Source organism: Amblyomma maculatum, chromosome 9 (assembly GCF_055883805.1).
Source record: "Amblyomma maculatum isolate TAMU_Amacu chromosome 9, ASM5588380v1, whole genome shotgun sequence".
Taxonomy (NCBI): Eukaryota; Metazoa; Arthropoda; class Arachnida; order Ixodida; family Ixodidae; genus Amblyomma; species Amblyomma maculatum.
The window spans coordinates 12,809,630-12,832,584 of NC_139352.1; the positions used below are offsets into that span (position 1 = coordinate 12,809,630).

At 43.8% G+C, this 22,955-nt stretch overlaps 1 protein-coding gene across 1 annotated transcript in view; it reads left to right on the forward strand.

The window, feature by feature from the left end:
• LOC146178341 (ATP-binding cassette sub-family C member 2-like) overlaps positions 1 to 22,955 on the forward strand; it is a 116,199-nt gene that overhangs the window by 19,193 nt on the left and 74,051 nt on the right. The window contains exons 2-4 of the mRNA XM_084579678.1: positions 15,870 to 16,028; positions 19,261 to 19,395; positions 20,304 to 20,444. Of these exons, the coding sequence (XP_084435804.1) occupies positions 15,870 to 16,028; positions 19,261 to 19,395; positions 20,304 to 20,444 (435 nt within the window). The remainder of the gene's footprint in view (positions 1 to 15,869; positions 16,029 to 19,260; positions 19,396 to 20,303; positions 20,445 to 22,955) is intronic.

Genomic DNA, 22,955 nt, shown 5'->3' on the forward strand with positions numbered 1-22,955 from the left:
TGAGGAAAAGCAGGGGACCCAACACACACACCTGCAGGACACCAGATGACACTGAAGTACCAGAACCACGCATTCTTTTGTACCAGAAAGGTAGACTTCAATCCATGTCAGAACATTTGCCGGTATATTAAAGAGGGAAATTTTATGTAATAGAAGTGCATGAGAAACAGAATAAAACTCCTTCCGAAGTTCTAAAAATATGTAGTCAATCTGCGTGTCTGTGTTAACCGAGGTTGCTATATCGTGAATAAATTCAATTAATTGGGTATAACAAGAAACCCCAGTCCTAAATCCGCGCTAGGTTGGAGAAAAAGGTTATTACTCTGCAATTTAATAATTAAGTTAGTGTGAACGACAAGATGAAGCATTTTACCTGATACACTTGCTATTGAGGTAGGCCTGTAGTTGCATGTTTTCGTCTTATCGACGCTTTTGTAGACTGGAATTATATTTCCATTTTTCTAATCGGAAGGTAAAGCTCCTTGTTCAACACATTTGAAACAACAGTGCTAAAAAGGAGCAACAGATAAAGTATCGTTCTTTAGGACAAACATTGGATATTCCGCCTGGACCAGGAGCAGAGTGGACATTAATGTTCGGCAGTAAAGACATGATGGCACGCTCGGTAAGGATATGTGATTCATCTGTGGAAAGCCGAAGTGACCTGTGAATCGGGGACAGCGCTTATAGGTTTTCAGAAAGCGGCCTGGAAATGTGAACTAAAACTTTCAGCTGTAGCTTTTATTATCGGCATTCAGTTTACCCCATCAATAACATACAGAATAGCTGTCTTCGTGTTTTTTATTGTTTTTGACATATTTCCACATATACTTCGGGTTGGATTTAAGTTTGTCCTCTAAATTGTAAAGGTACGTGCTATGAGCTCTGCAAATCATTGTTATTGCCTGCAGAGCTCTTTCATTTCTGACAGCAACTTCTGATTATAGGAAACAAGCAAAAAATTTCGAAACCGCCAATTCTTTTTGTTTTTGCTTTTTAACTATCAATTTTATCTAGTTCTCTACCCATGGCTTATCACAACGGCGCTTGGCGAATAACTTGAAGGAATGAAGGTTTGGGTTAAAGATGAACCCGGTAGTATGTAGGCGTGAAATATGCGAGCTGAAGAGTGGAAAAAAATGCGTAAAGTTCGTTTGACAGTGAAGAGTAGTTCCCTGTTTCATAAAAGAATATGCTGCGTGGTTCTGTAGTCCAGTAGAACTTTTTGTTGGGCTAGTTGGTACATGTAATAAAATAAAGAAGCGCCAACAATAACAGAACACAAGGAAGTGACACGTACAAGCGCTTACTGACACAATGATTCTTTATTGAATGAAACAATTACAATAAATAGGCGTGGCATGGCATTGCTTTCGAGGGGTAGAAAGAACGTCATGTGGTGTAGATGGCCATAAAAGCGATATAAGATATGTAATAACGGCGATAAAATCGATAAAGAACGTATGGAAGGTGAAAAATTTTAAAGGATAGCAGATAAAAAGTGAACTGTAAAGAGGGGAAGAGAAAGAGTGAAAAAAAAAAAAAGAAACTTCACCCAATTTTTTTTTAACAGTGACTTCCTAAAAAAGACAGTGCACTGTCATACAACACTTTCGAGGGTTCCCTAACGCATTCAAAACTCTTTCTTTTGCTGAAGCAAGCTTCTCTCAATTCTCGGGCCACGCTATCTTGGCTTCTGTCAAAAATAATAGTTTCATCTAGGCGAGGCTTGCATTTACAAGTTTTACAAATAATTGAGAGATTAGATCCCGTGCCAGCCCCAAGTGATCGCTCATGCTCCCTCAGACGCTCGTTCACACACCTCCCCGTTTGGCCTGTATATACCTTACTGAACGTGAGCGGAATCTGGTACACCACCCCCTCCTTGCACCTAACAAACTTCTGGGCGCATGATTAGTTCCGCAAGTCATCTTTCCTGTTTTCTTATTTTTAATCTGAGGGCACAAGGAAGCCAGCTTGTAAGGGGCGGGAAAAACCACCGAAACTTTAAACTTGTTTGCGATTTTCTTCGGGTTATGCGCAACACGGTGGGAGAGTGGAACGACTGCAGGTTTTACCGTCCTGGGTTCCTCCTGAGCTTTGCTAGTCTTCTTTTTATTTTTGGAAGCAAGGTCTCGGTAACCATTGATATCAGAGTCTGAGGAAAGCTTGCCTTTTTTAACCGTGCAATCGGATTTTGAAAGCTGCATTGCATGCAATGTTCACATGACTTCTTAACACATGCTTCTAATACTGCTGTAGCTCGTCTTACTATTTTTGAGTGTGCCGATTTGTATGACAGAAGCTCTTTTTGAGCTCGGAGGTGGTACATCCAGCAGATGCCTTTCCGTCCCAACGACAGCTCGAGGTACAGAAATTGCAACTTATTGCTCTCCTGTAGTTCACAGGTATACTCTAATCCATGGCTTTGCTCCCTAAATATTTCTACAATTTCATTCACAGTGTGTCGGACAGAGGATGGGTCCTGTTTGGTTAAGATCACCAAGTAATCATCTACATACCGGAAAATCTTCACAACTGTTTCTTTTTCCACATTCCCGCCCAGAGATTCATCAATTGCCGAAAGAAAGATGTTGCCCAATACTGGAGCCACGCATGAACCAATTTAAATTCCCTTCTTCTGGGTGTACTATCTTGTAGAACGGCGGCCTACTATCCTGTAGACCGGCGGTATATCCTGTAGACCGCCGGTCTACAGGATAGTTTGGTTAGAATAACATCATGGTCGCTAATGCCGCGCATTGACAATACGTGATACGAGATCAAGGTCAGTGCAGAAAACTAAATCGGGTATATTTGCTCTACTGCGGGGTTTTCGAGTTGGCGTGTTTACATACTTAAGCAACGAGTGGGCAGTAACCATTTCCTGGAAAACCGTGTAAAGTAGGGATGCATTCTGAAGTACGAGTTTTAACGAGTGCCAGTCAGTATCCGGCAAGTTAAAATCGCCAGCAAGAATGACATACGTTGTTTGTGGGCGTTGCAGTAAGTTACTTAGATGAAAGAGAACTAGCGGAGAGCTAGAACTGGGCGACCTGTAAAAAGAGCCAACTGCTAAAGCGGATGAATTATTTAGCAAAATTTTACACCACACTGTTACGCTGTATTTGGTTCCGACATTTATAAAGATGCTAAGTATACTGCCATGAATAAGGACAACTACACCGCTGCGATGCGTGTTGCGGTCATGCCTATAAATACCACAATTAGGCGAAAACATTTCATTGTTATTTATTGTGTTGTACGTCAAGCCAGGATTCCGTTCCAATGACAATGTTCCAATTACTTTAATGCTTCCACGTGTGAATCGAATTCTAATGTTCTCTTTTTTAGGTTGCGACAGTTTCTAACGTGCATACTAGGACATAAACATCGATCACTTACTCATTTCTTCTGAGTAGCTGAATTCAGTGGTTACTATGGACTGACTAGCTCGCCTCCATTTTTTTTTTTTGGCTGTTGTAAATAAAGCTTTGGTTACCTCCTTTGAGCTTATTGGAGTTAATATTGAATTCACTACACGTGTCTTTGTGAACTGAATTTGATTTTGCCTCTCAAGCCTGCCTTTTTTCGAGTAGTCCTTAATTATCGTAAAATGTGCCCCCTTTAGCTTAGAGGCCACTGAAAAAACTCCTTGCTCTTCTTTAGGTGATGAAAACTTCCCAATCATGGGCTCGGTTTCATTTGGGAGAAGTTAGCAGTTCTGTGCGCACTCTCCACTATATAGGGGGAATTGCAATGTTTAATTTCTCCGTTTCTGAAGGAAATCACTCTCCGCTCGGAGTCAGTCGACGATCTATTGCAGGTATCTTGAATTCCATAAAATATTTAATGGCTCATTCTGCATCAGTTTTCCAAATCATACTGGCACTCCTGCAGCTTCGTACAGGACGACGCAAAGAAGGTTTCTTTGCGTCATCCTTTATATGAGTCACGCTGCTTTCCATCGAATCAACTTTTTTTTTGGCTAGTTGCTGCAATTTGTGCTGGAGAACTTGCTGTGCAGCACGAATGGTTCGAATTTCTTCGAATATTTCAGATCGCGTTTGTAGCATTGATGGTATAGTCATAATCATTTCATACATTCCATTTCCTTGGTGCGCTGACATGGGTCCACAAGTTTGTTCTGTATCACCCGAAAGCCGTAAAAGCCCTCGTATTATACGAGCGCGTGAAAGACTCTTCATAAGCGCGAATGAAACAGTGGATGGTTAGTTGGAATCAGGCACCAGCTGTCTAAATGCTTTACCGTTAACGGGATGATAAAATAACCTACGTAAAGAAGAATCCAGCGTGAATGCCTGGCTGCCATGTTGGTGTCAGATTCCAAAGTGAGCGCTTGGTGAGGCTGCTTAAGTAGACATGTGGCGATGTGCAGCGTTCCAGGTTTCCAGCAGGGGTGGTGATAACTGAACTGTGACGGTAGCGCAGTCATATCGGGGTGTGAGCGGTAGTCCCAGGATAATGGAAAAACCGGGCAGGCTACTTCCGAAATACCAGTGTCCCTGTCAAAGGTCGTCGTTCCTAAAGTAAGGGCCACTGTCATCTGCACAAGCTGAAGAAAAATGCAGCGTGAATGCTTGGTAGCCATGTCGGTGCCAGGTCGAAATGGATAGATGTTTCTAGTTTAAATCTATGTGCATTGATGCAGCGGCCTTGTTTCGAAGATATTAGCACACTGGATATCAAATCAAATATGAAACGAAATGTACAAGACACAGCGATACATAACTGATGAGATAGGAGGTCAGTTTTAAATTTTGCTGCGTTGAATAATCATGAAAACACAGGGCAGCCATTTTACGCCTGAAGCGTCTCGTAAAAGTGTAGAAGAAACGGCAACCACATGCCATCAAAACGGCACAACTCATGACCTCCTTCTACAAACTCAGCTGCGGCGGGGAGGGGGCTGTGCAATAATCTTTCATGCGTATGTTCCAGCGAGGTTTTCCTTTTGCTGCTCTTGTCTAACAACCACACGTCAGATGTAGAACGCTAATATATTTTTGACGTGCAATTTTTTCCGACTCATCTGGATGTTATCGTTGATTTTGTGTCGGACGCGGACTGTTCGTAGGATATTGCTCTCAACCCCTCTATGAGGCTTACTTCTCTTTGATCCCTTGCAGCATAATGTGCTGTTCGTAGTGATCATTCTGTTATAACTGCCATCCGTTTAGGCGGCCATTATTTCGCTTTGCATGACATCATAAGCGTTGAGAACATATTATATTTACTTCGTCGAGTTAGGTGTGTACTGTAATCACGTGGTAAAAATGCTGTTCGTTGTGATAATGCATCAAAGTTGAAATTGCTTCATGTCATTTTGACATAATCGTAGTAATCGTAATTTCACCGTATTGTATCTGATTCAAAGGATGAAATCAGCAATGCGGAATAGATGAAAAACGAGCAATGTCTATAGCACTTGCAGACAAGCATGCGAAATAGTTCACTTCAGCGCATGATCGGCATCTGAGGTTTATATAGAGGAATTGTGTTTGGGCCACCTAATATTTTTTTTGTGACGAGCGAATCATATCATCTGGAACAGTGCTGATTTCAGGAATCAAAATCAAACCTCCTTATTGCTTTTTTGCTTTCCACACTTACTCGTGGCCACCAAGTCTTCTTTCCCATTTCTCACTGACCGCAAGTAGTGGCTGAAATCTCTGTGTTGACATCCATAACTAAATTGCCGCCTGTAAAAAATAATAATAGTTACGAGAGCACTTCAAAATCTCCAGTGAGGAAGTGAGAAAGCTGGAGTGTTGCTGCTGCACACGGTACATGGCGTGCTCCTTGCCAAATACAACCAACGTTCCGTTGAATGAATCAAAGTTCACCAGCGTTCTATAATTGGTTTACAAGAAAGGAATGGCGCAGTATCTGTCACACGCGGAATCTCGCTGACGCATCTCGACGAGACGAGATTTTGACGCTCAATACACACTTCTGACCACTATCATGCATTTATTTAGCTCATTAAGTCAGAAACAGATCCATTTCTTGTTGGCGTGACGTCACATTCTTGGACATCGACATTAGTCGTATGACTTTTGACGTCTGATTTATTTTTCTTTTACATTTTTGGCTTAAATTATTAACTTATCATCTTAATTAGGCATTTATTTTTCTGCAGCATCCTCACATTCGCCTCTATCGATCGCAGCCATACTTTTCATCCTCTCTTCTGAAAACAACACAACGATTTTGTAGGGCGTGATGCCAAAGCAAATTTTCGCTGTGGATAGCCTAGGACACTTTGTGGAGCTATGCTGAGGGCGTAATTGACCTAAACATCGTCGTCTTCATCGTTGTGCCTAAGCACGAGAGAACTACGCTATCGCCGCAGCCAATCACGCCTCGTGTAAAACTGCAACATACTTTTGCGCTGTGCAGTATAACAATCGTCTTCATAAAGTTCCAAATGCAGAACTACCCACGCTGTGCATCGAACATCGCCGTCTTCATGAAGAAGGTGATGTTCGTCGTCATGTCATACCTGTGCCTCCCTTTCAGTTAACCTAGGTAATTAAACTACACGTGCGCCATTTCGTTAAAGACAGAGACTGCAGCCGTGTCAGACAGTCTGGCGATACCATCGAACAACGAGAAGCCAGACTGCCGAGAAGCGTACCAAGCGCGGAAGACCCTTCAGGTCGAAGCGGCAGCAGCGACTGCGGCTGCAGCCGATGGACAACGCTAGTGAAACAGTCAGTGGCAGTTTACCCGCTACAATTTTTTTCCTGCAGCTGTTTCGTTCTTTGGTTTCGATTTGGAAATTGACTTAGCCCTACATTTCCCAGATCCTTTGTCAAATTTATGACCTCTATGGAGGCTTCCTCTGCGATTATGACATTGTGCGTTATTTAGGTTCATTTTGTAAGTACAGCAACATAAACGCGAAGATCAATAAGAAATTATGTTGTCTCTGACGCGTTTGGTGGAGCGAAAATCTAAATACGTGAATTCTCGCAGCCCCTAATTGATTTGCATAATTACACAATCATGGATTGCTGTTCCCAACTGTTGTATTATTAACTTGTACTCCATTGTTGGCGTATGACTGAGCTTGGATAAATTACATTGAGTAATTATTTCCTTTTTATGGTTCTATCCACCTCAAGGGATTCAACTAAATGGTTAAACTATTATAAGCAATATAATCCGCTCCTATTGATTGAGTGCGAGTGATCAGCGGCATACCAACTTCGTGGTTGAAGCTGCTTAGTATTCCGATCTCTTCCTGACTAGATTTCTTCGTTACACAGGATGCAATTGGTAGTATAAATTGTTTGGCATAAAAGTACCGCTGGCGAAGCGGGATCTGACACTTTGCCCGCCCTGAAAGATATTTGTTGAGGTTTGTTACACTTTATCAGAACCCATGACAGTGATTTGCTGTCATGGCGTAAACAAAAGCCTGCTCGACCCATATCACTGTGTAATTAGAAGTGAAATAGCGACCACGTCGGGCGGGTTGCGCTGTGCAAGTGTTTCTGTGTCACGTGCCGTGTCCAGCTCTCAGAGCAGCTGCGCCGCATTTGTACACTGCCGCGCCATCCTGTCACCTACGTGGAGGTGACTGCGTATCAGAACTTGGACGGCGAAAAGTGCGGCGAGCGTTGGAGCAAGGAAACTGTGAGGTAAGCAGCACTGGGAGAAAATACCTTCTTTCCGTTTTTGCTTTCTCTATGTTTGAGGTGAGAGGTAAGGTCGAATCTTTACCGCCAGCACATGCATACAATACCGATCGAGCTTGTATGTAATGAGCTAGTTACTGTAAAAAAAAATGCATGCGAAGCTTAGGAAATATTATCCCTATTGTTTTGGGCAGAAACAATCCTAAATATTCTGGGTTATAGGATTTTGAAATGGGAGGTTGTATTCACGAGCCTTTTACCAAATACTAAGTCTGTACTACAACAATCGATATATCCAGAGACTACCCATCACCTCTCTTCCCCATGAAGTTTTAAGGTTTGTGCTGTCATGGTAACACACACACACACACACACACACACACGCACACACACACGCACACGCACACGCACACGCACACGCACACGCACACACACACACACACACACACACACACACACACACACACACACACACACACACACACACACACACACACACACACACACACACACACACACACCCGTGGATTTTGAATGGCAGTGTGAACTAAATCGAGCGAAGACCAAATTTTTTAACAAGATTTTTCTATTGACTGGTCGATTACACGTTTCCATTAATATATTTACGAGATTATCTGGAGCACAATTTCGCAGATGACTCACACATAAAAGTGACTTCCAAGAAGCATAGGCTTGGGCACTGAACTACAAGCTTTCAAGTTGCTTAGCCCGACATCATCAAGTATGGAGCGCGGTGTTGCTACGTACCAATGCCTAGCCCTTAGATGCCCTGCCGTATCATTATCCGAAGAAAAATGGAGTCACCATGAAAGGGAGCGTTTGAATCATCTGTTTGCTGTGAGCCAGCCGAATAGCGCTCGGCATACAACAGGGTGCTACATCATAACGATCCTTTAGACGCCATGTTATTTCCTGTTATTGAGAGCGCATCTTTTAAGCATTGGTCGAATGGTTTCAGATCTGCTCATAACTCAACTTTTAAACCTTTCATCTAGTTGGGCGGCATAATTAAAAAAAAAAAAGTGACCGCCGTCTATTAGAGTGCCTGTAGTAGAAAAGCGCACGGGTGTGCTCCTTTGCGAATGTTCGGTGCAGGGACGAAGGCAGTTTATGACATGCTGCCGATTCCACGAGCAGCAATCGCCTCAACAAAACCCTCGCACGCGGGCAACAAATTGAGCACTGTAACTACCTCACTGCGGTTATAGTCAAATAGGGGAGTTTGCGGTGTATGAATACGTTTCAAGGCGCTCATTTCCCTAACATTACAAGCTTATCTCTAGGACTGAAATGCCTAATTCTTGCCCTACTGAGGAGCCTTAGGTACAGTATAGAGTGTAGAGTGAAATGCATCAAGATTTCGAAAAACCGATCCTTACAATAGTGTGGGTAATGAAGTACACCCAAGTGTCCGCGACTGGCTCACCATCACCAAGTATTGGTCGGTTTGTTGGCAAAAGAGCGCGCCAGTGGCAATAAAATATCATTCACGGGTGAAGGAGGCGCGTTCATCGGCCTCACTGGGCTCCTGAAGACAAGCGAATTTAGTTTTCGCTAGAGCGGCCACGACGTGGTTCATACGATTTCGTATACGCGAGAGTGGATAGGAGCAATGTGACATCCAGTTGAATGCAAAACATTCATGATTCAAGAAGTCGTAAAACTTGAGCTTTTTTTTTTACTTCGTCCTATCGAAGAATAGTTTTCTGATCGTGCGGCCATGATCAAAAGAGACTCAGGATACACAGAAGGGAAAATTTAGATTGTCGTGCGGTCGAACGGGAGTGTTCCTAGGCCTAGGGAGTAACGGTTTTCGACCAGCATAATGGTTATTTGTGGTAAGAGAGTACAAAGTAAAAAAAAAATAACCTCAACAATGTTTTATTGTTAGCTGTAGTGTAGGAGTAGCGATTCCTTGAGAAAGCACTGGTAGCAACAATGAAACCGCATTGCGCCAACGCATTATTTCCCTCTATCGGTGCTAGATGCGGACGCCGAACGTGGTAGATAGGTGGCGCTCTCGCTTCTTTACAAAACGGAAAAAACCTGTCCCTGCTTCTCAATAATTTGCCACGCTTCTCTATAGTGCAATTATTTTGTTTACTTCCTAAAGGCCATAATGCACGTTTGAAGTCCGTGAAGTCAAAATATAATCTCTTTTTCGGAAAGGGGTGTGGCATGACAAATCATTTCACCTAATGGGAATAATCATCCCGCCAGCGGAGGATTTCTACTCGCACAGGAAGTCTAACCCTTTATCGCTAAAAATGCGTGGTCTCTTAGACAATGTTATCTTGGTTTGAGACTGCATGCCACATACACATATGCTCATCGCTGTAGCAGTTGTTTAAGGACGCCCTGCCAGTGCCACCCCAAAAAGTACAAATATTGTCTTTTTAGAAATATGAGGGCTGCCTCTGCATCGCAATTCTATCAGAATTCCGGACATGAGAAAGGAGAGGAATGATTTTACGAGTATGCTGATTAAGTAATATCTGATAATTGCATTTTCAATCATTACGGTAAGGGGTTTGGTTGCAAATGAATATTTGTAGCCTGCCCTTACTATAGAACATTCGAAAACGCGTATCCTGTCGGCTCTGTAGCTGAAGAAATTTTTATTTGTTCCCCGCTTTTTAGCATTGCTATCAGCGCCGTCGATCAAAGGCGCAATTGCCGCGTCATCTTCGCCCACCCTCACTGTGGTGATATTGCTTGCTGGTCCAACCCACGTCAGTTAGAGAAAGTGGCGTGGTACTTGCACCATTAACTGCGGCGGGGTGGAGCGTAGGTCACATGGTTTTGGAAAGAACGCGTCTCTTGGCACGAGATAGTAAATGTTTGTTGGGCCACAGTGACGAGGTGCATGGCGTTTTGTAAATTCTAAAATTTCATATGGGTGCTTCTAATGCCCAGCTGTATTTCTCTAGCAGCAACAACGCGACTGTTTTATGTAAAGCGTTGTTAAACATCATTGAAGCACCTTTCTATATTACTTCCCTGTTGTCTTATGGTCACCCGGATCGTTAAAATTGTGACTTGATAGTTCACAGACCTATGTTTAAAAATTAGCTCATTAAAACACCTGCTTTACGACGCGTTAACGTTCACGCACCGAATGTTTGCCATTTACTGGACGGAAGTGATGCTAACGGCGCAATATAAAGCGCAGCGTGAGAGACCGACAGGTGAATAGAGAAACGCTGGAAGCTGTTGAAGACGGCGACATCCAGGTCACAACACGAAATACGAGGTTTTCTTATGCAGAGTCCATTTACTTCAGCTGCATAGCGATTGAAAACCTACTAGTGGAACAGATCTTTATTCGTCACTTCGAATGTTTTATTCGTGTGAATTCTTTCGCATTTGAGATTACATGTGGCATTCTTGGCTTGCCATTGAGTTCCTTAGGATATCGTATAAAATTCTTGAGGTGCTTAAGACGCCTTAAGAGTGATAAGCCGAAAGCCTTTGGCGCTCACTTTACTGTGGCGTTTATTTCACAGAAGCCCGCCGATCGCAGAAGGCAGCTGGAAAGCAGCTTTTTCCGTGCCTTATTTGAGATTAGGAGCTCTACTCGGTGGTGATGGCACACGCATGTTGCGGCGCTTGGTTTTCAAAGTTGGCACTAGATGAGCCAGATGGCGTGCGCTACGCTCTGTCCTGGAAACCCAGGTGAAAGCGTCGTCATCGCGCCCCTGCTTTGGAGATGGTAGGAGCGCTACACAAGGGGGACCAAGCTGTTTCTTACGTGTCCAGCGTGTTTTAGTAGATTAATGCTCTCGGCTGGTGATTGGAAGGGTAGGAGTTCGACTCCAGGTGGAGGATGACTTTTTTTTTTAAAGGTTACACAGAAACCCGCAGATATCCCATGGAATCTTGCGGACACGTCTTGCGGACAGACCCCGACCACGTGATATTTTTACCATAAGACGTTCGCCTTAATAATAATAGTTAGATGTTTGCGGTCCAAACAACCAGGTTCCCCTCCGATGCCCGAGAGCATGTAGCGCATCTCACCCAGGACCTATTCCTGTCACGAAACAGCTACCCGACCTGGTAGTTTTGCCAAGTCGCCCTTGTGATATGCTGTCGTGCTGTCGGCCATGCTGTCGACAACGCCGACAACGGTACATCAGAATTTCGACGGAACGGGGCGTTTCACACTGTCGAGTTGAAAACACGAAGGACCGTAGGGGTGGAACCCACCTCGTTAATGGTACGGTGCATTCAACTGAACGCACGTAGCACGAAGACGCTGAAGCGGCATGAGGGTCGTTTCGCTGCGCTTTAATGGCTGCTCAGTTTGCGCCATAAAAGCACTTTTATGCGTCGCTGTCTGGGTTCGAGCGGCTGGTAGAAAACGGTACAGTGTCAGAACTACACGCATCCTTGCATAGCGTGAATACAAAATATTCGGTGACACGTCATCTATAAAAGGTAACATTCGTTACCCAACAATGGGTTCTCAGTGACGGAAGGGCGTGCTCGTTTGTGGGATCGTTTCACCCGTTGCGAAGAAAAGCAGGAATATATATATATATATATATATATATATATATATATATATATATATATATATATATATATATATATATGCAGACGTTCACGGATTAAGAAAGACTGCAAGAATTGCATCTTATACAGCCAAGAGAAGGACTCTATACACACCTTTAAAAGCAACAGCCTGATTGTTAGAGAAAATTTTGCATCATTCCTTTTTGGCACTTCTAGCATGTGTCAGGCGGCCTTCTGATTCTCATATACTGTTATTTCCAGCAGTCTGTTCGCTGTCTCCTTGTAGTCGTTCTGTGCTGTTTTCAGTCTACTGTCTTTCTGTCTGCTTCCGTGCTCGTCTCTCTCTTGCCCTGTGTCGTATTTCTAGCACGTATAGTGTGATGTGTTATATCTTTTTCTTGATACGTCTCTACTTTTCTCCTTCTCTGCCTGTATTTCCTCTGCCCTAAGGTTCGGCCTTTGTCGTGACTGATGTACTGACCTTGAAGCTATTTTGTTTGATACGCTATTTAATATGCGAATGAATGATAGTGTATCAAGCGGTGTAGCTTGATTGGTGTGCGCAAAAATAAGCGGTGTGCACAAAAATAGTCTTGCTTGCAGCAGAATTCAGCTTTGTGCGCCTAAGCAATGGACATTCCTTCCGTTTATTTTAGCTAGGAACGACAAACAATAGAACAAAAAAAAAAAGTCGTACATGAGTCTATGTCCTTCGCGCTTAGCAGTTCAGCTAGTATCTGAAAAATAGGAACAAGAAAAAATGCTGTGAGCCACGACGCATGCGACAACATTTTGACATGCGCACGCGGTTGATATACAGCAATCGTGGCGATGAAGACAAAATATTCCGGTTAGCGTCAGAGCGAGCAGAGTGCATGAAACAACATCGAGAGCTAGAGATAAAGCTCATACCAAAGCTACAGCTGACACGATTTTTTTGAACATGAAAGGTTCTCTCATGCAAATGTCATAGACAAGCACGCAGCTAATTTCCCGATGTGCTGATGTCCTAGGCCACGAGGACAACAAGTAGAGAAGCGCGAACTTAACTAGCATTTCTAAACAGCAGCAGCACTCGCAGGATAAGGAACAGGCGCTGTAATACGAAGTGGAGCGGTTCTACCTGTCTGAAAAAGATAAGTTTTTTTGATCGGTATAAAGTTTACGGCTAATTTTATATAAACAAACGGATTAAAAGTGAAAACAGAAAAATCTGGGACAAAGTTTCGGCGAGCTGTGCCTTCGAGTAGCAAAAAGGATAAATATTTCCTGTGGATATCGTAGGAGCAGGAACAGACACAATGCACTCGTTTTCCGAAGATGAGCTACTTTCTTCCAACGATGCCTTGCTTTTCGCCTCCATCGCAAAGCAGCCTCCGAGGCCGCGATTCGATTCTGCGTCCTTGGGAACTGTAGTCGACTGCCCTAAGCAGTGCAACACCACGGCATGTTGCAGCTTTTAAACAATATATACCATATATACACATATGTTCGAAGTAAAAGTAAGTACTTGTGACGTTAACCGGAAAGTACTTCGACAAAAGTAAACTAGTACGGCCCTCATGAATATGCTGGCTACCGAAGCGACGGAGTGCGTGTTGTCGGGCTAGTTGGTTCTGCATAATTAATAGGAAATTAGCGCTAACACTTGGACGGGGACAAAAGGAAAGAAACACACACGACGATTGACAAGCGCGTGTCATTCGTCATGTGTTTTCTTTCCTTTTGTCCTCGTCCAACTATTAGCCCTAATTTCTTATATCCGTGCGCTGCGACGACTGCGATGCTAGTTAAACACTAAACGCGTAATTGCATAGGAGGGTACAAGCGGCATATTTCTAGGAGGTCTCTATGCCAACCGCATGATAAGCCTCATTATTCGAAATAACGTTGGCAGTATCGTCTCGCCATCTGTGAGGCTCAAAACATGACTCATGATCTATGGGGAACCGAAAACATTCACATCGTCACCTATTGTCGTCTTAGTACAGTCAAAAGGCAGCTAATGTTCATGGCAATTAAACAGAAATGTTCATGGCGCAGATATACAGAGCGAAAGCTGCCCGTATTCATAGGATCACAGAAGCAATAAATAACTTGTCTCGGTGGCTCCGAAAGTGTCGAGGGCTACGGACCAGCAAGGTTCCATGTGTTTGTCGCTCGTTTGTGTCTTAGGCGCAATGAATTCGCGAGCGTTAGACCATGCTTCTGTTTTGGTCGTTTTGTTGCCGTTGTACCATTTTGTAGTGGCGTGTAGTATAGAAAACCTGAAGGCGAAAATAGTCATCTTGTTAGAATTTGGCAGAAAGACTAATTAATGTTTGTACGGCAGAAACTGCCGGTAGAGGGTTCTGCTTTAAAAAGCCCACGTTGAAGGAGCGTTACGCTACTATTTACCGGTGCTTCAAAGATTATCACAACCAAGCAAGAAGATTCTTGAAGCCGCGCGGAACAACTGCTTGCGGATATTCCTTGGACTCCCAAAGGGATCCTCTGCATCAGGAACACTTGCAGAAGCAGGATGTCTCTCGCTAGATGTGATTGCAGTCCAAGAAACTATGCGCACCTATCTCCGACATATCCTCCAAGGGAAGAAGCACTTCTTACACTGTGTCCATGTAACTCACTGCAACTCTGGCTTTAGTCAAGCTGTACAGTTCCTGCCTCTCCAAACTATTATTTAGCCACGAAATCTACTACCTCGCACCTTTCCCCCATGGACACTATCGTCTCTAAAGGTGAATACATCTGTTCCAGGTGTGGATACGAGAAACCGCATGCCACAGGCAGCACTTCTGCAAGCCGCTCTCGCCTACTTAGCCGAGGAATATATACGCAGTACGTTCAAATATTCAAGACACTTATTCATGTGGCCTTTATGTGCCCTCAACAAACCATGTCCTGTCTTACCGGCTGCAGCGGAAGACATCATCTACGACAGCTGAGCTCCATGGCATTATAGAAGCTGTTTCCTATATTATACGCCAGACCCCATGACGATGGGTTAGCTTAACTGATTCCAGAGCATCTATGCAAATCATGTATAACCTGCTGATGAAAACCAATTATCAACCTATAACCTGTTTCCCTTGACATCGGGTACCTACATCATTTGGCTATTGCCGCAGGCCACTGCATAACATTTCAGTGGATACCAGCTCACTGTAGCATTAAAGCCAATGAAAAAGCAGATGAAGCGGATCGTAAAGGCCACCAACATCAAAGATACATTCGGACGTTCTTCACGAAATCTGGTGCATCCAAACTGGCTCAAAAATTTGCTTCGGAAGCAAGATATCGGCTTTGGAGCTTGCCGACAAATCAATTTTTTTACTCAACTGACCCACATCTAAGATCAAGACTCCCTACAAAATTTCCTCGCCAACTAGAAACTCTTTACTACAGTCTTCACCTGAACTATGCATATACAAATGGCTTGCGATACCGTTTCGGTCAAATGAACAGTCCGCATTGTGACAACTGTGGCTCGATTGAAACTGTGGAACATGTCTTGCTTGAGTGCCCTACGTACGCTGACGAGCGTGCGTACTAAGGTCCCCTAATTTTTGTTCCTTATACAATTTTGCTCCTTAGTGACTCATTTCAACTGTAATTTCATGCGATTTATCAAGCCGCGTTCTAAGATGGTGCCATGACCTGCAGATGGAGGACGCCGACCGGCCATCCGAGGTCGCATCGCAGCTCCTGAAAGGCGTTGTTCTGCTAATCTTGATCGTCTTCGGCAAGCCTCAAACGGCGCGGAACAACTATCCGGTGCTGCCACGAGGCCCGTTTTTGACGCTGCTGGATGCTGCTCAAGTTGTACGTATAGAAACTTTGGGGCATTTTATTTTTGATTACATACAATAAAGTTTCGGGATAACAGCAAGTGATGTTACGTTTAGTTTAAGGGGGAATGGGAGGTTAACAGCACACTTTTCACCGGAAAAAAAACTTAGTTTAAAATTTTTCGTATTTTGGATTATGCATTAATTAAAGAAACTTCTCCCCAAGTTTGGTTATCATCAGCGAAGTGGAACAATTAAAATTAATTGTTTATGAGATGGGGAGCATTCACGACCGAAATCGCCTATGAACGTTCATTTCAGGGCGAAACTTCATAGAGGGCAAGAAGCTTAACTATATGTTTATCCTCAACTTAAAATGCTTATTTTTTGCACTCAATAGACAAACCAAGAGCACAGCAGACATTCAAAACAAAAAGCAGAAATAGAAGGTAAATTTTGGGCTGTTGCAAAAGCGGTTTGGCTGGTAAACTGAAATAAAAGCAACGTTTCACTAAAACGAGGCAGGTAATTTTCGGACGCTGTTCTTGCACCGCTGGGGAGCCTGGCTAACCAAAGTGCTCGACAAGTGGAGACAAAATATGGAGCCTAGACGAAGAGGCACGCCCAGCAAGCAATCAAGGAATGTATTTCACGAGCACAGACAAAGGCGCTGGGCAACTGTGAAGCTAAGAAAAAAAAAAGACCCAACTCAAAGCAATCGGTACTGAGCAGTGTCTTGTTGAAAAATACAAAAAAAGTTATGCACTAGGCCACTTTGATACATTAATTTAGGCTGTAAATTTGAATAGCATGTTCTGAGATCTTTGAACTCATTTTTCACAGTTTGCACTTTTTGCAACAGCCCAACAGTTAGGAAAGCTACCATAAAAACTACCAACGGGAAAATACTTCCAACACTAACCTGTGCATAACAAGTTGCAGTTTATAGATTTAAATATACAAATTTGTGATGGGGAGACGTGTTGGAAGTATTTTTCCAGGGCTAAAAAGGAGCTGCTTCCATATGGGTCAGCCCATTCAGAAACCGCTAAAAGAGCGATAGCTTCTCTTTGTTTGGAGTCAGCCCTGTTAAAGTCATGTGAACTTATGGTCGAGGATAGCTTCAATAACCAAATGCAAAGGCTTCAGGAGGCCGGTTACCCGGTTACGGTTATTTGTGGGGTGGCAGAGACTCTGCTTCAGAAAATGAAAGGTAAGAGAAGGATTGCAGCTACGTTAGAAATAAATGCCCACAAGTAATACCTTATATTCATAGAGTGGCGTACTGCTTGAGAATGGTGGCAGGCAGGTATGAGGTGCCGGTTGTGTTTTCTGCACCAAAACAACTGGGTGGTTTGTGTGCAATAATAGGGGGGAGAAAGAAAGCACAATGGGATAAGAAGCATGTAAAGAGTTTTGTAGGCTGTGTGGTGGGTGTGATTTACGAGACTCCACTGACGTGCGGAAAAGTATATATAGGCCAGACTGGAAGATGTATTAATGATATAATAAGGGAACAGGAGAAATCCATAGAAAATGGGAAGGGTGAACGTTATCCCTGCACTGTCAGAAGTGCAAGTGTGAGCCATGGTTTAGTAGGCCTAATATTTTAGGGAATAGTTGGGATAAGATCGCCCGTGAAATTTTGGAGGCGTTTTGGATTCAAAAGAAAGAAGACATATGGGTTAGTGAAGCCTCGCTATGATTACACAGGAAAGAATTTACTTTTATTGAGCAATCTTCTCGAGTAATGGAAAGATTTTAGTTTATTATCGCCCCTAAAACTGTCATTCTAAGATGCCTTGCTTGTATTGTGCCCATGTTATGTGTTTTGAGCGTACTTACTTTCCAGTACATAACGTACTAGCATGTGTTTTGAATACGTACTGCTCGTCGAATGAAACAATGAAGCAGGATGACTGGGCCTATACTCAGTGAATGATGACGATCGCACTCGTCGCACTGAAGCTGGACGTGAAATAAAACCGATCAAACCTCCAACAAACTTTGACTACAACTCGCAACCAGTCCGTACAAACTAGAAACATCTCGTCACTTTGCCGTCAAAAGATGCAAATATCGCCCGTCTTATGGGAAAAAAAAGCCCGCAAACACATCGTCAGAAAAATTGCTGTCGCATTTTCAAACATTTGCTGCTAAATCGCTGTCACACACTGTGATAGTGATGAATGCTTGTTCTCACAGCTAAGCATGTCTTAACTGTGTCTTAAGTGTGGTTATCGAATTTTTACCTGTGCCTTGAGCACAGTAATGTAGCATGCCATTGTAATTGAAATAATGTGCCCGATTCTTGTGAGCCCTGCATGGCAGCGCGCGATGAACTCGGAGCTGCTAAATGATCCGGAAAAAAAAGAAGGAGAGGGGGGAGAGGGGGGGGGGCGTCGCCGGGAGCCTCCCCAACATTCGTACTACAAAGGCGCTCCATTTGCATATGCCCGTCGCTCTTCTGGCTTTAATTTTAACTTATTTTTTAGAAGCGTGAAAATAGCAGCGGCAATGTCGGGAATGATGAACTTTCCCCTTTTGGCTGGCGGAACCCACTAGGAGATTGACCTGTTTCCTCATGCTGTTGAAAATTTTTAATGCTATGGAAGCAAAAGGAAGGACAGGAGTTATATTGTCACGTAGTGGTGACGAGGTCGACGACACAAATGAAGGGGGTCGATGATTGCACTAAAGAAACTCTTTATTTGGGCTGACTTGCGCCCGCAAAAGAACTAAGCAACTCGGCGGCGGCGATAGCAACAAGCGTGCTCGTCGGTCGTCGGACAAAGAATGCCCGTCACACTCGGCCACGCTCAATTTAAAGGCTGCACAGAACAATCTAGATAACGTCGCAAACAGCTACCAGCACGGGCTGGAACATTGTGGAAAGACACCCGAGTGGCCGGAACCTTCGAGACAGATCTCGGTGCATCTTGTGGTACAACAAAACTGATAAAGGTGTGACTCGCGACATCGAGCATTAACAAACAAAGATTACGGAACTGAAAATAACGGCTTGAGGGGCAAGTTGGTGCATCATCGTATTCCTTCTCCTGTGTTTGTGTTTATTTGCGCCACATATCTGTATACGATTACGGAACTGATACGCGGTCCAGAATCAGAGTGATAAGCCTGTATTCCGGCGGCCGTAAAAAAACAACAAATACTGTTTTGAAGGTTTCGCGGCAATATTAGGTGCTGACTGGAAGCCACATCAGAGATTGGCTCTCACACTGACTGTGACTTCTACTTCTACTTAGGTGCTTCTGACTGCATCGACTGGACTAGCTCTGGCCATTGGGTGTCGCACTCTGAAGCCGGCGCTTTCTATTGACCATCTGGAGGCGCGAACTCTCCGTTCGGCGACGGCGGACTTCGCTATGGCCCTGTCCCTGGTACGTCATTCTCTTTACGACCTCATCATTGAGCCTGAAAAGGGGTTGTAACTTTATGAGGACTGTGCCCCTCAGAGATGAAAAAAAAAAAAAAAAGACACTTCGAAACTTTCCGTAGCCTAGAAACGAGGAGCAAAAGTGCTTATAGACTCCATTTCTTCTTCTAAAGTCATTTCCACTTACGGAATGAGATACGGTCCTTTCGGTTTGTCATTCAAGGAAGGAAGAAAAGTAGAGGGAAGAGGCATGATATGACGTCTTCTTAAGCTGTTCTCTGGCCGCGTTCACTACTTGAGCTTTCGAAAGCCACCTTTAACGTTGATGTCGGTACTCGGCCATCGCAGCATTGATCCAACCTACATAAGTTCATATCTATTACTGGGCTTTAAAACTGTCAAGTGAAGCTACCTTCTGTATTTTTGTTTTAAAGCAACATAATGAAAGGTACAGCTACTAAGAATATCCGATGTCGGCATTGTCGTCGGCGTTGTGAGAGAAAAATCACGAGCATGACAGTCGAAGGCGCTAACTGACATGGCCGAGCTCTTATTCTTCGATGCTTTGCGCGAGGTAACGAGACAACATGGTATCAGAAAGTTGGGAGCAGTTGCCAATCATAGTCGTTCATTTTAGGGGGTAAAAGAGAATCAGAATAAACCTTCCAGGGCTCTTGAATGCCGTTTTAGGCACTCCACATATAGGCCATGCAGGCACGTTTATACGGCTTGGTTAAAAGCCGCTTTATATGTCTGGTGGCTGTCTACGCTATGGCGTCGTACCCTTAAAGGCGGAACTGAAGTTACCTAAACTTTGCATTCCACCTGTCTCTGTCTTGCGTTGCCACAAGTGAAGATAATTTCTGACGACTGCCCCATACGTTATGCTGCTCATCTATGCATCACACACAGGTGCTGATGGCAGTGATGCTTGCAAAGCGCTGGATACGATGCTTGCCTCCTTCGGGCTTTGTCTGCACCCTGCTTGGAGGTCTAGCCACAGCTACCGTCCTCGACGCCTTCCGGTTCTGGGCACCAGCAAATGGGCTACAAGTAAGTCCCAATAAAGTGAAATGAGATGTCGAAGCTCATTTCGAGATGCATTCGGTAGCAGCATATAGTCGCTTCGTGCCACAAAATAGGTACACGCAGCACTGTTTTTTTTTATAGAATTGCAAAACTCTAAATGGCGTAGAACTTTCAGTTTCGAATTCGGTAGCAGCATATAGTCGCTTCGTGCCACAAAATAGGTACACGCAGCACTGTTTTTTTTTATAGAATTGCAAATTTCTAAACGGCGTAGAACTTTCAGTTTCGAATAGCGACTTTGTCCAGCAAGCAAATTGCGTAAGTATGCGCGAGCGCTTTCCCTAAACTTTCCCTAAACAAAAAAACTACAGAACTGTGTCAAAAATACGACAAAACATCCTGTAGTTCTGTCGTAACCATCAGAGTTTTCTGTAGTTCTGTACTACTTTTCTGTAATTCTGTAGTTTTTCTGTAGTGTATTTCTGTTGTCTGTATTTCTGTAGCACTTTTCTGTTGTAACCACAGAAATTTCTTATGTTGCTACAGAATGTTCTGTTGTCACAACAGGCTTCCCGTCAAAAACCGCACAGAAATTCTGTCGTAACATAAAAAAATGTTCTGTAGTTTTTTCGACTGGGAAAGCCGACAATATATGCCCTTATATGGGCTTTTTATTCCTTAATATATAAGGCATGCACAGCAATTTATTCAGGCAATTCGCAAATAACGCTATGAAGAGCACAATTCAGTTAAAAGCAGTCGAGAATGACACCTGTTCAAAATCGTCCTGAGCTTTAAAGTTTCCTGCGTTAGAGGACTGACAGATTTCTTGAAAATAATAATGCGAGCATGACGTGACATTACTGACGAGTTCATCGCAGTTCTTGGGCAGTTGTGAGCGCCGGAAGATGTGTTTTTATGCGGTTTCGATCCACAAACCAAAGCTTGCCGCAACAAAGTAACGCAACGACTGAAGCGAAGCGTCCTTTTGTACCCTTACACTCGCTTTTTCGAAGAAACGATAGCAAGAGCCGGGCAATGCAATATGTTTCCCAAGTTAGACAAGCATGGAGTGCATTAAATATTTATTGGTAATTCAAATTGAAATACGGCACTAGTTGCTCAGAGGAAGATGTGTTAAAAAAAGACAGCATACTGCCTCCTCTTAGGCTTTTGACGCAAAAGCTGAAAAGAACGCAAAGCTGCAGCCGGCGCAGCTATTGAAAACTACCGCGCGCGCTTTTGGGATACTTTTGAAAAGGGCTGAATGAAAACTGACGTCATGTTGCGCGTGTATTCCGCTCCTATATAGTGTGGCTAATGCACCTGGAGAGAGCTACACGAGTTCTTCAAAATTTTTTTTTCTTTCGAAGCTATTAATCGATTTTTTTTTTAATATAGTTATGCGAGTCGCAAGAGACCGTTAGGGAACGTTAGGCCAGTGATCGTTATGATTTAAAGCCGCTACAACAAGCATGTAGAAATGTTTGGTTGTGCAAGTGTTCTTTTACACTATTTTGAATCAAGTTTTTAAAACGATTAGACGTGAATATACGGGATTGAGGTTTGTTGGCCCCGCCCTGTTACCGGTCACTGCCCTGAAGCGTGGGTCTATCGACCTGATTTGCTTTACAGAAACAAATCATCTTTAAACTTCCACTCTTGATAGTGATACTTATTTCAAAGAAATTATTCATTCATACAGAATATTTAGGTCAACTTTGCTTGCGTGCGGCAAGTGTTATATTGATGTTTCGGCAACACGCTCATTGGGTGACCACAAGCGAAAACGAAATACGCAGGCTAAGTGGATACTAAACAAAGATTGCTCGGATGCATCCAGGAACTATTCTTCGCAGCTCGCTGCGTTTTTTTCGCCGCTACCGGCATAAGCGGCGCTTGTCATTTCAGGTGCTTAGGGATGTGAATAGGAAAAGTCGATGAGACGGAATCAAAGTTCAGCCAGGTTTAATTCTGCTATACCTTATGATACGAGCGAAAGTTCATTTTAGTATGAGAACACTTGGTTAGACGTTGTGAATATCACGGTTGACGCGTTCACAGATGCCGCAATCCTCAGCCTATCAAGACACTCATGATGATACTTTCATCCTTTGCCCATGCGAACTTCCTTCTCTCCAGGGGTCTCTCCTCATTTAGCACGTCGCTTTCGTAGAAGTTTCTTAAGGTAAGCAATGTCGGCCGGGTGGTCAGACGCAGCTGGGCGTCTGTATTGAACCGTTCCTACACTAGTTCCAGGCGTCGTGGTGATGCTAATGGCGCATTCGGTTGGGGGGACGAGAGCAGAGGTGTAGCATTGCAGAGCAGTACAGGAGCACGCCGAGCGAGGGTGTAACTGACCTCCTAAAGGAACGCTCTCTGCGTGTCGAGAGCAGCGCGCCACTACCGCGTGACCGCACTTCTCTTCCCAGCATTCTCCGCCTACCCGCAGTGGCGGCTGTTGCAACCCAAAGAGAGGCCAACGCTCCGTGAAGAACCGCGTGTTTTGTATGCCTTTGTTCTTAGAGCGTGGCG